General features: G+C 44.4%; 1 protein-coding gene across 1 annotated transcript in view; it reads left to right on the top strand.

Annotated features, from left to right (window-relative positions):
* RAB31 (RAB31, member RAS oncogene family) overlaps positions 1-17,163 on the top strand; it is a 155,019-nt gene that overhangs the window by 48,663 nt on the left and 89,193 nt on the right. The window contains exon 2 of the mRNA XM_010373425.2: positions 16,307-16,386. Within this exon, the coding sequence (XP_010371727.1) occupies positions 16,307-16,386 (80 nt within the window). The remainder of the gene's footprint in view (positions 1-16,306; positions 16,387-17,163) is intronic.

Raw genomic sequence — 17,163 nt, 5'->3', positions numbered from 1 at the left:
CCTAGCTAATTTTTTGATTTTTTTGTAAAGACAGTGTCTTGCTATGTTGTCCAGGCTGGTCTCAAACTCCTGGCTTCAAGCCATCCTCCCACCTCAGCCTCCCAAAGTGTTGGGATTATAGGGGTGAGCCACAGCACCTGGCCTATCTAGCAGATCTTAAAACTATTTAGGTCATAGATTACGTTGCGAATCTCATGAGGGACCCTCTCACCAAAAAAAAAAAATACCTGCCTACAAAGGTTTCCATATGATTTAGGGGGATATTATATGCTTGAGGTCTATGATCTCTTTCTAAGCCTCATCCCAGAGGTGTGGTGATGAGGACCAACGAGGTGTATGCTTGCCTGAGGTCAAGACGGAGACAGGAGAGGTGACAAGGGCAAGGCTATCTTGAGACCTGTTTCCATACGTGGTGGGGTCTCTCAACTTGAATGGAAAGTTTAATTTTGCCTCTGTATGGTGGTAGAAATAGGGTCAGTGACATCCAATTTTTATAATGGGAAAGCACCACAGAGGATCTTGGAGTGCTGGGCTGTGACAGATGATGCATGAGCTATCAGGATTGTGTCCGCTTCCGAGGGTACAACATAGTGAGAAAAGGGGGCACCAGACTAACTAAGGCGGTCCCCATGAGCACATTCTCGGGAAGTGTGAGGGTGGGTAAAGGATCCTTGTTTCTTGCCTTGCACTGAAGCCTTTGCTATTCCACATTTCCTGTTTTTTTTTTTTTTTTTTAAGATTATTTTAATTTTATTTTTTTAACCTCGGTTAAAGATATGCATATTCCACATTTTCGCGGTGCTTTAGAATTTTTTTAATGAAATGAGCTTTCTTTCTTTCTTTCTCTCTCTTTTTCTCTCTCCTTCCTTCCTTCCTTCTCTCCCTCCCTCCCTCCCTCCCTCCCTCCCTCCTTCCTTCTCTCTCTCTCTCTCTCTCTCTCTCTCTCTTTCTTTCTTTCTCTTTTTTGAGATAAGGTCTCACTCGGTCACCCAGGCTGGAGTGTCATGGCACAATCACGGCTCATTGCAGCCTCAACCTCCCAGCCTCAAGCGATCCTCCTACCCCAGCCTCCCAAGTAGCTGGGACTACAGGCTTGCACCACCATGTCCAGCTAATTTTTTATTTTTTGTAGAGACAAGGTCTTGCCATGTAGCGCAGGCTGGTCTCGAACTTCTGAGCTCAAGCAGCCCTCCCACGTAAGCTTCCCAAAGTGCTGGGATTGCAGACCTGAAGCCACCATGCTGGGCCATCAGCTGTTCTTTAGAACAATGTTTTTTCATTCTTTTTTTAAAAATCCTTTTTTCATGTAGTCGTCCCTACATTTCAAATAGAACGATCTTATGAGAAGGGTCAGTGGGGTTATTTAAAGCCAAGAGATGAGGCAGCGAGCCCCGGGAGGTGCTCGTGCTTCCCTTTTCCCTCTGTCTGTCGGGTCCCGGGACTAAAGATCCTGGCTGTGGGCAATCTGCAGGGTGGAAGAACAATCCTGTTTCCCCTAAAATGGCTTGTCATGGTTCCCAAGGCCCCCACTAAGGACGCGTGGAGTGGGGAGGTGAGACAGGAGGAACTGAAACAGCCCCATCCTGGTGTTAGGTTCCCTATTGAGTCACAATGTGTGGAAATGATATCAAATGAAGGAGAGTTTTTCTACTGAGATGAACAGGCACTTAATAAAACGACATAACACTTCACAGGGAGCTGTTTTAATGGTTGCTCAAAGCAACTCTGAAATGTCTATAATGAGATCTTAAAAGCAAGTTCTGAAATCTCCAATTCTCTTCTTTCTGATCTTGGGTGCTGTGATATCTTCCCTAGAGATTTACGCTTAGACTGAATGACTGTATTACAGGGTAGCTCTCCAGCCATGCTAACTTCATTTGCTGATGGTAGGTTTATCGCTAGTGCTTAAATCACTCTAAATAGGTTTTGTCAGTTAAAGCAATGTAATATCTTTGCTTTCTTATAGCCCAGAGAGTAGACTTCTGTAGGAATATTCAGAATCACTGCTCGCAGAGCAGAACCTTGTAATCCTATAAAACTTTGCTCTCATCAACCCCTCACACTGTTGACCTGCCCTAAACTTTAACGTCCTGATTTGCAAAATGGGGATAACCCAACTTCATTAGGGTTGTTGAAAGATTAAATATGTAACAAGCCTGGACAGAGTCAGTGCTTACTAAATGCCTTCCTTTATATCTGTATTAATTGCCCATTGCTGTTGTCCCCAAACCTAACAGCTTAAAACAACATGCACTGATTATGTCACGGTTTTTGTGGATCAGGAATTGGGTATGGCTTAGCAGGTCCTTGGGCTGGGGGATCTCTTACAAGGCTACAACAGGTGTCAGCTGGGGCTGCAGTCATCTCATGATGGAACTGGGGCGGGGTCTGCTTTCAGGTTCTTTCGTGGTTGTCACCAGGATGCAGTTCCTGGTGGCCTGTTGCGTATGTGCCCTGAGGCCTCTCTCAGCTCCTTGCCTTGCATCTCTTCATGCATGGAAGCTTGCAAGAGCAAACAGGCAAGAGGAAGAGAGGGAGTATGAAAAAGCGGGCCACCAGCATCTTTCATTCATTCATTCATTCATTTATTTATTTATTTATTTATTTATTTATTTATGACAGAGTCTCGCTCTGTCGCCCAGGCTGAAGTGCAGTGGCATTGATTTTGGCTCACTGCAACCTCTGCCTCTCAGGTTCAAATGATTCTCGTGCCTCAGCCTCCCAAGTAGCTGGGATTACAGGTGCACGTCACCATGCTTGGCTAATTTTTAATATTTTTAGTAGTGATGGGGTTTCACCATGTTGGCCAGGGTGGTCTCAAACTCCTGAGCTCGGGTGATCCACCCTCCTCGGCCTCCCGAAATGCTAGGATTACATGTGTGAGCCACTGTGCCCAGCCCCCAGTACCTTTTATAACCTCCGCCTTGGAGGTGACATCTGCCACTTTTGCTGCATTCCATTTCTTAGGAGCAAGTCATTGGGTCCAGGCCATATGGGAGTGAATACTGGGAGGCGGGGATTAGTGGGAGCCACTTTAGAAGCTGCCTACTGCAATTGTCATGATTCTTCATCCTTTTCTGCTAGGTATGCAACTCAGGAACAGTAAAGATTGTCTTGTAAAAAACTGCAGAATGTAACAATAAAAAATCCAAAGTTTGGAGCTTGGTGCCTTGCTTGGTAAGCCAGGTTATTCCACATGATCTGCGGCTGCTCCCTCCAGGAGGTGGGTGCCCGTGTCACTCATCAGTGACCCATCTTGCCCAGTGAGGAGCTCGCACGTGTGTTGCTTGTGAAGAAAGGCGGCAAACAAACAGGTCGTTCCTTGGATAGGAAGTATGATTTAAGTAAGAAACCATGTTAATTATTTTTTTAACAGTTAAGGCCACATTCTCTATTTCTGCTTAGCTGCACAGAGTTTGTACACTGGGACAAACTGCTCCCTGGAAATGCCAAGAAGCAGTGGGGCTATTATAAGAAAAACGGAACTGAAGGAGTTACGGAACTTGCTCTTCTTCCTTCTTTAACTGATCGGAAGAGTAGGGGAGGAGGAGAGAGTGGTGGTGTGGTCTTCCTTAAGAGCTGAGCTAGGAGAGACATGGAGCCTCTGGCACTTTGGTTTTTCACTCCTGATAACGTCAGTGGCCCTGGCTTTCCTAGAACTCAGCAGCGGGGGTTTCCTTTGCCACCAGCAGGGTAGAGGAGCCACCACCATTGAGGCCAGAACACTCAGTGGCTGAAAGATTGCTGAACTTGGGAATCCACCAGATAGGCCAGCTCTGCAAGAATGAGAGAAAAATAAATTTAACAATAGCAGAAAGGGACAGTGTTTTTAAATATTGCAAATATTTTCTTATTAGGAACAGTTTCTTCAGGGTGGATGATGTCCCAGCACCAAGACTCTCTGTTCTTTTTAAACCTTCATCTCAGAGTCTGAAAAGATCTGAAAAGTGTCCTGGCCTTAACATGTATCTTGGGCAAGTTGCTTTAATTTCTTCCTTTAAACTTATGCTAAGGCCTAATCAAACATGACTAGAGAGATGAGGAGACAAAGCAACTCAAACAAAAACCTTTCAACAGACATTAGAAGCAGACCCACAGAGAATCTGAAGAATGAGATTACCAGACATGGACTTAAAAAGATGAATGTTTAATATGTTCAAGGAAATAAAAATCAAGATTTAAAAATTCATCAAGGAATTGAAAACTAGAAAATGAATAAAATGAAACATTTATAACTGAAAACTATAATAATTGATATTAGGAAATCAATAAATAGGGTTATCATATTTGATACATCTGTAGAAAGTACTGGAAGAAAATCTCCAAACTCAGAGAAACTCAGAGTGATAGAAAATAAAGAAAAAAATAAGATATAGAGATATATATGTATATATATATATGATGAAAAAGTTTAATGTAGGTATAACTGGAGTTCCAGTAGGATAGAAGAGACTGAATGGAGCAGAAACAATATCTAAAGAGGTAATAGCTGATACTTTTCCATAGGAAGTGCTTAGCTTGGTGCCCAGAACTTTTTATATGGTTAGTAAATGTCAGCTTTTCTCATCATCAGTATTATTATTTTGCTCATCTTTGCTCCTGTGGAAGATTTACACTGATGGCAGTTTATGGGAGTCCAAATCCACTAGGCCTTTTGTTCACCAAAGATCTTACAGTCCTGGCACTTCTGCTTCTACTGAAGGCCTGGAGTTGGGTTCACACTGGTTGAAATCTGATATGAAATTAGAGTAAGTTTTCCTGTGGAAACAATGTTGTCAATGAATGTGGGTGTCCACTGTAGAGTGCTGTAGCTCAGCAGGCTTGGGATATAATCGTTCTTTATTTACAGCATCAGTTCAATGGAAAAATGCATATTTTAGTTTCACATGCGTAGCCAACAAATGCTCGCTTGGAACTCAGCCATCAGCAATCCAGTTGATGGAGTGGGGATTGCCTGTACAATTAGTTCGGTCACTGTCACCCTAACCTCCTGCCTTTGATTCCTTTGTAAAGTTTAAGTCTCATTTGTAAGTGTCCTCACTGCAGGAATCAGGACATAATCTTTTTATCCCCTGTCCTTGCGTACTGCTGACTGCACGGGCGGTGAATCAGCGGATGAATTTGTGCATGCATTTGTGCGTGCCTCCTGGAGAGATGGTTCGGCTGGTGAGCAGGGCACTGGATATGGGGAATGGGAAGTCTGAGTCTTGTCTGAGTCTTGACTCTACCCTTACTAGTTACAGGCCCCCTAGGAGAATCCGTGTTTTCCTTATGCGGGAATTGGGGATGAAGTCATCTCTCCTCCCCTGACAAAGGGCTGCTGTGAGGACCAAGTGAGATAAGTGTGTGAACATGGGTGCATGGGCCATATTTTTGTATCTCAAATGTGGCACCTTCTTCTCTGTATATGGGCTTCTGATTCTTTCATGGAGGGAACTGTGGACATTTCCAAGCTATGCTCATTGATGTCCATGGGGCATTAATCTAAATACTTGAGTTCACTTATGCCATGTATTAGTTTAAATTGACTTCCATAAGGATTATGTTCCCTCATGAGGTAGACAGACAAAACGAAGGCTGGTGTAACAGGCCTGGAGTTGCATTTTCTTGCATTGCTAGCTCAGTTTTTCCTAGAACAGCGTGTGAAGACTGAGATTTACTCTGCTTGAGTGAGATCTGCTCTCATCACCTCCAAAAGGAATCTTATAGAACGTTGTGGTAATAAAAACAGCACAGGATGGACTTGAGTTTGATAATGTTTTCTGCTTTCATGGCACTTTATTTTTGGTAGTGGTTACTGTGACTTGTAAAAATCATATTTTTCTCTTCTGTGCATAATTGTCCCTCTGGTGAAAAGTGCTTGAGGTGAGAGGAATTATTTTATACCCCCAACATAGTATTTTACAGCCCAGAGCAGACAGGCCCAGTAAGTCCATAATCTGATAAGCCCCTGGAATGGGATCCAGGTGCAAAGTACTTCCCTTCTCTTTGACACAAAGGGAGGCCTAGACAGAGAATCAAGTGAGGAATGAATTGGAGCTCTCCAGGGAGTTCGCTGGCAGTTTTAGGAGTGATGGTCAGTGTTTTAACCTCCAGTCTTTGGTCCAGCCAATTGATAGGATACTTCACTTTGGGGACCTGAGGCTCTTGTTGGATATGTAGGATTGGGATTTTCTGTTGATTGCTTTGTAACAAACCTAGTGCAGGGGGCCGGGTGTAGGGGGTGGGGGAGAGTAGGTTGGAGGAGTATATTCTCTTCCCCTTAGGCAAAGCTTCAAAAAAGTGCTTTGTGGGTTAATATGGAATTTGTGCCATATTTCTGTGGGGTTTCTTTGAAATCGAAAAGGGCAGGCGCAGCGCTTCCTGGATTGAGTTTCCTGAGCCCGTTTGTCTTCTGCTCTGAGTTGACCCTGGTTTTTGGACTGTGGAAAGGGGAGGAGCAGCCATCCAGTAACCCTGGCCTGAATTGCTAAGGCCGGGGCCCGGGGGCTGGGCTCTCACTCTTTCCACACAGGGCTGGGGCACCATCCTGCTCCAAGAGGTGAAGGTGCCTTCCTACATGACCTCATCTCTGCATCTGCGAGCTTCATCTGCCCCCGGAGTGGGCGAGCCAGGCAAGCATGGCACTGCCCTCATTACTATGCACTGCCTTCCCTTGCAGGCATCTCCACACAAGGCCACCTGCCTGGCAGGCAGGGCAGGCTGAGGCGGGGTGGGTGGGGTGTGTCTGCTGGTGTCCAAGGTGCCTGATGGGATCTCTACTTCTTTTGGTCACCTTTGGAGTCAGAACAGTCCAAACTGTTAATCATGCACAGTTCTGCCTATTTCTCTCTTTATGTTATTTCTTTCTGCCCACAAGGTCTGCTGCCCTGTACAGGCCTCCTGAATTCCCTAACTTAACTCCTTGTCAATGCTGAAGATGCTGAAGACGTTTTTTTTTTTTTTTTTTTTTTTTTTTTTTTTTTTTTTTGAGACGGAGTCTCGCTCTGTCGCCCAGGCTGGAGTGCAGTGGCCGGATCTCAGCTCACTGCAAGCTCCGCCTCCCGGGTTTACGCCATTCTCCTGCCTCACTCAGCCTCCCGAGTAGCTGGGACTACAGGCGCCCGCCACCTCGCCCGGCTAGTTTTTTGTATTTTTTTAGTAGAGACGGGGTTTCACCGTGTTAGCCAGGATGGTCTCGATCTCCTGACCTCGTGATCCGCCCGCCTCGGCCTCCCAAAGTGTTGGGATTACAGGCTTGAGCCACCGCGCCCGGCCGTTGAAGACGTTTTAGAAGCATGTGGCTGGGCACTTGGCTCATGCTGGTAATCTCAGCATTTTGGGAGGCTGAGGTGGGGATCGCTTGAGGCCAGGAGTTTGAGACCAGCCTGGGCAATATAATGAGACCTCATCTCTACCAAAATAAAAATTAAAAATTAGCCTAGCATGGTGGTATGCACCTGTAGTCTTAGCTACTTGGGAGGCTGAGACAGGAGGATTGCTTGAGCCTGGAAGGAGCAGGTTGCAGTGAGCCAATATTGTGCCACTGTACTCCAGCCTGGGTGACAGAGTGAGATCTTGTATCAAAACAAACAAACAAACAAACAAAACCCCAAACCAAAACAAACAAAAAGAAGTATGTAAGCCTTAAAGTCTAAACATTTAACTAAATGGATGACTGAATAAAAAAAATAAACACAAAAATCCTTGTCATATAGGTTAACTCTGATTCCAAGACCAGAAAGAGCCGCTGGAATTATCAGGTGACCCCCAACGGGATGTGACGCACAGAGTCAGTTCTGTAGTGTACATTGTAGGCAAATCATATTCTCTGTCTTTCTGAACATTCTGAGAAGAATGAACTCAAGGTTTGAAAGACTACCATGTATGCTGTAATTTTTGTGCTTAGTTTTTTTTTTTTTTCTTATTTAACTACATTCTGAGGAATGGAATCCCTGAGTTTACGGGTCTTGTTCATTGTTATTTCCTGTCCATAAGAATCATGTTGATTTATAATGTTATCAGCAATGTATATTCCTTACCAGTTTCCTAAGACACCTCATCACCTGAAGATTTCTGAAAGTCTGTGGAGCAGTGCTTAGTGAGTTTGGAGTGAAGGCGTCAGTAGGAGTATGGTGGATGTTGTGAAGAGAGACCAGAGGGGACAGCCTTTTCTTCTCAGTGCCCACTTTGATCGAGTCACAATTATTCCCTGAGGGTGGGGTTGAAAAGATTTTAAGGTCCTTTTCAGGTTCAGTAAGATAATGTGTCTTGAATTGATTACTGATGTCTGCCACAAGAGCAGGATTAAGTAGTCGCGATCTATTTGCCTGGGAGGTATCATTCTTTTTTTAAATTATTATTATTATTATTATTATTATACTTTAAGTTCTGGGGTACATGTGCAGAACATGCAGGTTGGTTACATAGGTATACACATGCCATGGTGGTTTGCTGCACCCATCAATCCGTCATCTACATTAGGTATTTCTTCTAATGCTATCCCTCCCCTAGCCCCCAACCCCCCAACAGGCCCCAGTGTGTGATGCTCCCCTCCCTGTGACCATGTGTTCTCATTGTTCAACTCCCACTAATGAGTGAGAACATGCAGTGTTTAGTTTTCTGTTCCTGTGTTAGTTTGCTGAGAATGATGGTTTCCAGCTTCATCCGTGTCCCTGCAAAGGACATGAACTCATCCTCTTTTATGGCTTCATGGTATTCCATGGTGTATATGTGCTGCATTTTCTTTTATCAAGTCTATCATTGATGGACATTTGGGTTGGTTCCAAGTCTTTGCTATTGTGAACAGTGCTGCAATAAACATATGTGTGCATGTGTCTTTATACTAGAATGATTTATAATCCCTTGTGTATATACCCAGTCATGGGATTGCTGGATCAAATGGTATTTCTGGCTCTAGATCCTTGAGGAATCGCCACACTGTCTTCCACAATGTTTGAACTAATTTACACTCCCACCAACAGTGTAAAAGCATTCCTATTTCTCCACATCCTCTTCAGCATCTGTTGTTTCCTGACTTTTTAATGATCACCATTCTAACTGGTGTGAGATGGTATTTCATTGTGGTTTTGATTTGCATTTCTCTAATGACCAGTGATGATGAGCTTTTTTTCATATGTTTGTTGGCCACATAAATGTCTTTTTTGAGAAGTGTCTGTTCATATCCTTTGCCCACTTTTTGATGGGGTTGTTTTTTTTTCTCGTAAATTTGTTTAAGTTCTTTGTAGATTCTGGATATTAGTCCTTTGTCAGATGGATAGATTGCAAAATTTTTCTCCCATTCTGTAAGTTGCCTGTTCACTCTGATGATAGTTTCTTTTGCTGTGCAGAAGCTCTTTAGTTTAATTAGATTCCATTTGTCAATTTTGGCTTTTGTTGCCATTGCTTTTGGTGTTTTAGTCATGAAGTCTTTGCCCATGCCTATGTCCTGAATGGTATTGCCTAGGTTTTATTCTAGGGTTTTTATGGTTTTAGGTCTTACGTTTAAGTCTTTAATCTGTCTTGAGTTAACTTTTGTATAAAGTGTAAGGAAGGGGTCCAGTTTCAGTTTTCTGCATGTGGCTAGCCAGTTTTCCCAACACCATTTATTAAATAGGAAATCCTCTTCCTATTGCTTGTTTTTGTCAGGTTTTTCAAAGATCAGATGTTTTTAGATGTGTGGCATTATTTCTGAGGCCTCTGTTCTGTTCCATTGGTCTACATATCTGTTTTGGTACCAGTACCATGCTGTTTTGGTTCCTGTAGCCTTGTAGTATAGTTTAACGTCAGGTAGCGTGATGCCTCCAGCTTTGTTCCTTTTGCTTAGGATTGTCTTGGCTATATGGGCTCTTTTTTTGTTCGGGCTCTTTTTTTGTTCCACATGAAATTTAAAGTAGTTTTTTCTAATTCTGTAAAGAAAGTCATTGGTAGCTTGATGGGGATAACATTGAATCTATAAATTACTTTGGGCAGTATGGCCATTTTCATGATATTGATTCTTCCTGTCCATGAGCATGAAATGTTTTTCTATTTGTATGTGTCCTCTCTTATTTCGTTGAGCAGTGGTTTGTAGTTCTCTTTGAAGAGGTCCTTCATATCCCTTGTAAGTTGTATTTCTAGGTATTTTATTCTCTTTGTAGCAATTGTGAATGGGAGTTCACTCATGATTTGGCTCTCTGTTTATTATTGGTGTATAAAGATGCTCGTGAGTTTTGCACATTGATTTTGTATCCTGAGACTTTGCTGAAGTTGCTTATCAACTTAAGTAGATTTTGGACTGAGAAAATGGGATTTTCTAAATATACAATCATGTCATCTGCAAACAGAGACAATTTGACTTCCTGTCTTCCTATTTGAATACCCTTTATTTCTTTCTCTTGCCTGGTTGCCCTGGCTAGAACTTCCAATACTATGTTGAATAGGAGTGGTGAGAGAGGGCATCCTTGTCTTGTGCCAGTTTTCAAAGGGAATGCTTCCAGCTTTTGCTCATTCAGTGTGATACTGGCTGTGGGTTTGTCATAAATAGCTCTTATTATTTTGAGATACATTCCATCAATACCTAGTTTATTGAGAGTTTTTAGCATGAAGTCGTGTTGAATTTTATCGAAGTCCTTTTCTGCATCTATTGAGATAATAATATGTGGTTTTTGTCTTCGGTTCTGTTTATGTGATGGATTATGTTTACTGATTTGCGTATGTTGAACCAGCCTTGCATCCTGGGGATAAAGCCAACTTGATCGTGGTGGATAAGCTTTTTGCTATGCTGCTGGATTCAGTTTGCCAGTATGTTATTGAGGATTTTTGCATCGATGTTCATCAGGGATATGGGCCTGAAATTTTCTTTTTTTGTTGCATCTCTGCCAGGTTTTGGTATCGGGATGATGCTGGCCTCATAAAATGAGTTAGGGAGGAGTCCCTCTTTTTCTGTTGTTTGGAATAGTTTCAAAAGGAATGGTACCAGCTCCTCTTTGTACTGGGAGGTATAATTGTTAATCTGGAGGGGTAGGAAGCTTGAAGAAAGCTTGAAGGAGTCCAGGAATGAATCAAGTATTAGTGCTTGGTTTGCATGGATTGCTATTGCCTAGCGTTTTGTGTGGCAGCAGCCAAGAGGTTGTGGTTCCTGATTTCATAATTATAGATTTACATGTGATTAATAAGTGTGATGACAATTCAAACAGCAGAGGTTGTCATTTCAGAATAAGTGGTTGTTCTCAGAGAGGAATCTCACGTGAGGGATCCATTTCCCAGGAAATAGATGGAACCAATTGCTGGGCATGAGCACCTCTCTGATATCAACTACACGAATGAGTATACAATGAAACACTATCAGGCTCACAGGTAGGGTTTTACTATACTTTATTTCAGGTTCTGGAGTCAGAATTGAGTTTATTCTAATGTCTCCCCACCAGTCAATAATTTGAGCCTCTTTCATTACTGTTAAGGCTGCAGCGGCTGTCTTCAGAGCCTGTCAGGCTATGAGTAACTTGAGCTATGCAACGTGAAACCAGAAAGCACTAATAAAGTACTTGTGAGTTCCAGAAATTTGACTTTTTTTTTTTTTTTTTTTTTAAGAAATTTAGGCTGGTGTGGTGACTCACGCCTGTAATCCCAGCATTTTGGAAGGCTGAGGCGGGAGGATCGCTTGAGCCTGGGAGTTTGTGTTAGCCTGGCCCACATAGCAAGACCTTGTCTCTGCAAAAAAACCCTAACATTTAAAATTAGCTGGGTGGGGTGGTGCACACCTGTAGTCTTGGCTACTGGAGAGGCTGAAGCAAGAGACTCACTTGAGCCCAGGAGTTCGAGGCTGCAGTGAGCTATGATTATACCACTGCATTCCAGCCTGAGTGACACAGCAAGACCCTGCCTCTTAAAAAACTAAAGGAAAAATGTTCACTTAGAGAAGTTGATTTAACCTAGTAAGAGCCTTAAGAGGTTTTGACTAGGACTCAAAAGGTTGGTTCTGACTCTACCAACCAGCTATGTGACCTTGAGGAAGTCACACAGTTTCCTTTTGACCAAAACGAGGGGACTGGACAAGATGGCATGTGGTATTCTCAGAATCTTACGAAATGGAAAAAAATATACATAGACCGGTTTCCATCAGTGTGACCCTCAAGACAGGCCTCTCTGGACCTGGGTCTCTCTTCCAAGGCTCCTTCTTCACCCAGTAGGCTTCATTCTCTTTTCTGAGTCCTACCTCTGTGTCTTCACATGCGACAGCCACGATTCCCCTGGCACGTTCTTTGTGTGTGTGTCACAGGCCCGCGAGGTTCCTGCGGGGAAGGGCAGTCCCAGCGTGGAGTGTGACTCCTTAGCCTGGCTCCTGGCTCGTCCTCAGCAAACCGCGGGCAGGGTGTGCCCCTGGTGGCCGGCCGAGGAACAGCAGTCGCCCTGGAGGTCGGGAGCTACATCCACTTGAGCGGTCCCAAGCCAGGGGTCAGAGAGGATTCGATGTTGTTCTTTGCAGAAATGTTTCCTTTTCTGAGACAAACTAAAACTTTGTCTATCCTTTTGTCCTGTTATTTCTTTCCTATCAGGTGTGTAAGAGTGTACGTTTGACAGTGCATTATAAAAGAGGTGAAAGTTAAAATGTTTTAAAATAAACAGTGACTAGGTTGTTTGACTGAGAAATCAGTGCTTAAATCTACATTTGAGCAGACTTGCTGCTGTAACTATTCAGACAAGTTGGCGCTGGCGCTTGAGCCCTTTGTGGAGGATGATGAGTAGAGCTGAACACTGAGCACTGCCAGGTGGCTTTTTCCTTTTCCACCTGCAAGGGCATTTTGGGGCTGGCCTTGCAGGATTTTTTTTTTGGCTGCTTTGAGACTTGTGTCCATTGTTTTGAGCACATCCCTTGGGACACTAAATGATAGATTCCAAAGGGGTGTTCTCCAGAGCAGTGCCCCCTCCGAGAAGATGCACCCTCAGCCCTGTGCCCCGAGGGCACGTGAGGGAACTGAGCAAGCGCCTGCAGCCTAAGGAGGAAGGCCCCAGGGCAGACAAAAACCAGGCGAGCTTTCTCGCTGGGTGATAGGGTGAGCCTGGATTTCAAGGAAGGAAAAAAGGAGTAAATCGAGAGCTGTCTCCTGAGCTCAGGGGGGCCACAGGTGAGGCAGCCCCGTCCCACCACTGTGTGCTGGTCCTCCTGCCGTGTGGCTGGCCCTGCTTAAGAACTCCTGGAGGCCAGGGAGGGTGGAACGGTATCTCCCTGCCAGTGGGGTCTAGCCTGCTGTTGGCATGGGAAAGGAAGGGTTTGGGGAAAGCATGTAGGGTGAGTGAAGAATGAATGAATGAAGGAATGAATGGAGGAGCCCTGAGAAAGAGAATTCCTAAACTGCGATGGAGAAAGGTAGAAATGAGAGTGGTCGGTGTTGGGGAGAGGTCCCCACCCTGCCTTCTTGGCAGTTTGTAGGAATCAGCTGGCCTCATGAAAGTGTGCTGCCTGCTGCAAGGGGCGTTTTCCTAATCTTCAAGGGCAGGGCAGGGCAGGCTGTCACAGTTCCTCGGTGCCCAGTTTCTTGGGGGTTATGTGAGCTAAAGCCTGGCAAGGATTTGCTCCTCCACAGGGGGTCTTAAGAACAACTGAGATGAAAAGAGTTGTGGTTTGGGGGACTGCGAGGGAACATGAGCCAGAATCCATACTTGGGGTGCAGCTCAGAAATAGCAGCAGCATCGACTGGCATCTCATGAGCTGATGTTTTAATTCTGCCGTCACCTCTTTGAACTCTGTGCATCGATCTGCACGATGCAGGTAAACAGCAGCTGTGGTGCTGTGTTTGTTAGGGCTAGAGTCAGTGCAGGCTGCTCTCCCTGGGAGGCGAGACCTACTGGAGAGGGATTTTCAGATGAGTATTAAAAGCCAAGTCTCCTGTTGCCCCAGGTTTGCTGGAATTGTCCCCCAAACACAGGACTGAGAAGGAGTAAAAATAATTCAGATTGCCAGCTGGTATTTCAAATCCCATTTCATATTTCGGTGTCTGAATAAAACCACATTTCTCTGAATTTCAACATTTTGTCCTTGATCTTTTGGCTTTCAAATTTATACCTTTAATGTAAGAGAACCGAATGAACGATTTTTTCCTTTCCTCGATAAATGACTTGTTTCCCCTTTGTTTATCGTTTTCAGAACGCCTCCGTGATCCTTTCAGTAGGAACATGTTGGCGATGGCGATCTGTGTTGATAAAGCCTCGGGTCCTGTGTCCTCTGCCCTTCCTGCCTCTCTCAGAACAGAAGCCATTAGCAACTGAGGGCAGATGCTTTTTTCTACTTTCTTCTACTTTTTGGGCACTTCCTAACTTTATTTTCTAAATCCTCTTTGAAATTTTAATTTCTACCATCATATTTTTAATTTTTTTTTTTTTTTTGAGATAGAGTCTCACTCTGTCACCCAGGCTGAGTGCAATGGCACAATCACAGCTCACTGCACCCTTGAACTCCTGGTCTCAAGCAATCTTCCTGTCTCAGCCTCCCACATAGCTGGGACTACAGGCCCATGTCACCACACCCAGCTAATTTTTACATTTTTTTGTAGTCAGGGGTCTTGCTGTGTTGCCCAGGCTGGTCTTGAACTCCTGGCCTCAAGTGTTCATCCTGCTTTGGCCTCCCAAAGTGCTGGGACTGCAGGTGTCAGCCACTACACCTAGCCATATTTTAAATTTCTAAGAGATTAGTTTTATTCTCTGAATGATCTTTTAAAATAGCATCCTGTTCTTTTTTGTGTGTGTGTGTGGAGCGGAGCATATAAATGTCTGGTATTTCTTAGTGTTTGTATTGAAAAAGTTAAAAATATAAGTTGAAAGCTGTGTTTGTTATTGGGGTTTGTCAACTGCTGCACACATGGCGTTTGGTTAGGGGATCCCAAATATCAGGAACTCTAGAGCTTTTTTTCTCTAACCTAAAGGGGAGCCCTCACTGCTTCTGTGTGGGCTTATCCAGCGTAGGTCGAACAGCACCTGGCCCCTCCCTTACCTGTGCCTGATGTCCCCAAGCCCAGCTCTGTCTCAGGCAGGCTTCCTGGAGAGTAGAGCTCTGACCCTGGTCATGTGGCCTGGGGCTCCAAGGGTATGTTGTTGTGGGGCCTTTCAACTGATCTGTTTTCAGCCGTGCCCGCCAATGCTTGATGTTTTCTGAGATTCCACGGCACGAATTGGCTTTTGCTTCTTTATTGGCTTCTCTCCCTGCCAGCAGTTCGGTTTCAGCTTCTTGATTCTCAGGAACCGCTTGTCCTCCTGGATTTTGTTGATATCCCTTGTCTGGTATTGTCTCTTTTCCTGTCTCTTTTCCTGTCTCTCTTCCTGTCTCTCTTCCTGTCTCTCTTCCTGTCTCTCTTCCTGTCTCTCTTCCTGTCTCTTTGACCTTGTGAACTTGTGTCTTTCATTTCTCAAACCACTTTACAAGGGCTTTGGAAGGGAGTGGATAGAAATGCGTGCGTTCCGTTCCCAGTGTGTAATTGGACCCTTGCCCTAATCAGCTTTAAAGAATTATTTGGCCGGGCGCGGTGGCTCAAGCCTGTAATCCCAGCACTTTGGGAGGCCGAGGCGGGCGGATCACGAGGTCAGGAGATCGAGACCATCCTGGCTAACACGGTGAAACCCCGTCTCTACTAAAAATACAAAAAACTAGCCGGGCGAGGTGGTGGGCGCCTGTAGTCCCAGCTACTCTGGAGGCTGAGGCAGGAGAATGGCGTAAACCCGGGAGGCGGAGCTTGCAGTGAGCTGAGATCCGGCCACTGCACTCCAGCCTGGGTGACAGAGCGAGACTCCGTCTCAAAAAAAAAAAAAAAAAAAGAATTATTTAAGAGAGAAAGAACTGAGACAAGACCATCATATAACTAAGCAAACTTTGGCAGTTATTACCCAACCATCAGATTCTAAAGAGAAAATGCTAGAAATGTAGAAATTAGAATTAATAGGTCTTATAGGATGATACCTAGAGAGACAGATACGTGTCTTTTAAATGCAAGGTTTTGAACAGAGTGAATTCTGTTTCTGCCTAAACAATGCGGTATGTTCGTGTACTTCTTCTCTAGACCCCGCCCAAGATTTCAAAATTTCTGAAAATACATCCAAGGTGAACATGCTCATTTTTGGTTAAATATTGTTTACGTCAGACATGTTTCTGAAACTTATTTTTACCATACTTCTTTTCTTTCTGTGAAAGCAATACAATGTGATTATAGAAAATACTGATACGAAATAGAAGAAAATATCCCCCCACTCCTTCTCCCAGTCTCATCAACCATTAAATAGCCAGGCCTGTCCTCTGGTTATCTGTGAGGTCAGAGTTGCCTCCGTTCATCTTCATGGTTGTGTCCTCCTTCTTTTCTAGGACACTGGGGTTGGGAAATCAAGCATTGTGTGTCGATTTGTCCAGGATCACTTTGACCACAACATCAGCCCTACTATTGGGTAAGTTCCTCTATGTTGTTCTCTTTCACATTGCTTCCTTTCACAGCATCAGATTGGCCACTCTGTCTGTGCCTGAGCCTTCAGGCAGGGCCGCCGTTTTCATCCCAGCCAGTGAGAATCGATCCCAGCTGTAGACTGACAGAAATTCAGGGACTTCTGAGTATGTGCCCAGGCTTAGTGTCCCTGTCAGTCATTTTTTTTCCTAGTCAACCTTCCTCACGCTACCTCCCAAGGTCATTTCCTTGATCTCCAAGAGCATTATTCTGCAAATCTTGGAGGCGTTATTTCCAGATGGAAGACTATACACAGAGCAAACCCCTAGTAGTTCTGCTTTAAGTTGCCTGCTAGTAAACCCTGAAAATGCCATCCACCCATACCTCACCACTGTCTGGAAAGTCTGTGGAGCAGATCGACTTTCCTTTTCTGGAATTATCTTTTTTTTTTTTTTTTCTTGAGACTGAGTGTTGCTCTGTCACGTTGCCCAGACTGGAGTGCAATGGGGTAATCTTGGCTCACTGCAACCTCCACCTCCGGGGTGGATTCTCCTGCCTCGGCCTCCTGAGTAGCTGGGGTTACAGGTGTGTGCCACCACACCTGGCTAATTTTTTTGTATTTTTAGTAGAGATGGGGTTTCACCATGTTGGTGAGGCTGGTCTTGAACTCCTGACTGAAAGCAATCCACCTGCCTCGCTTCCCAAAGTGTTGAGATTACAGGCATGGGTCACTGCGCCCAGCCCCTTTTCTGGAATTATCTAATGCCAGCATTTCCACTCTCAT

The sequence above is a fragment of the Rhinopithecus roxellana genome, chromosome 21, assembly GCF_007565055.1.
Source record: "Rhinopithecus roxellana isolate Shanxi Qingling chromosome 21, ASM756505v1, whole genome shotgun sequence".
NCBI classification, from domain to species: domain Eukaryota; kingdom Metazoa; phylum Chordata; class Mammalia; order Primates; family Cercopithecidae; genus Rhinopithecus; species Rhinopithecus roxellana.
Note: the sequence above shows the minus strand (reverse complement) of the source record. Positions and strands in the feature narration are given on the sequence as shown.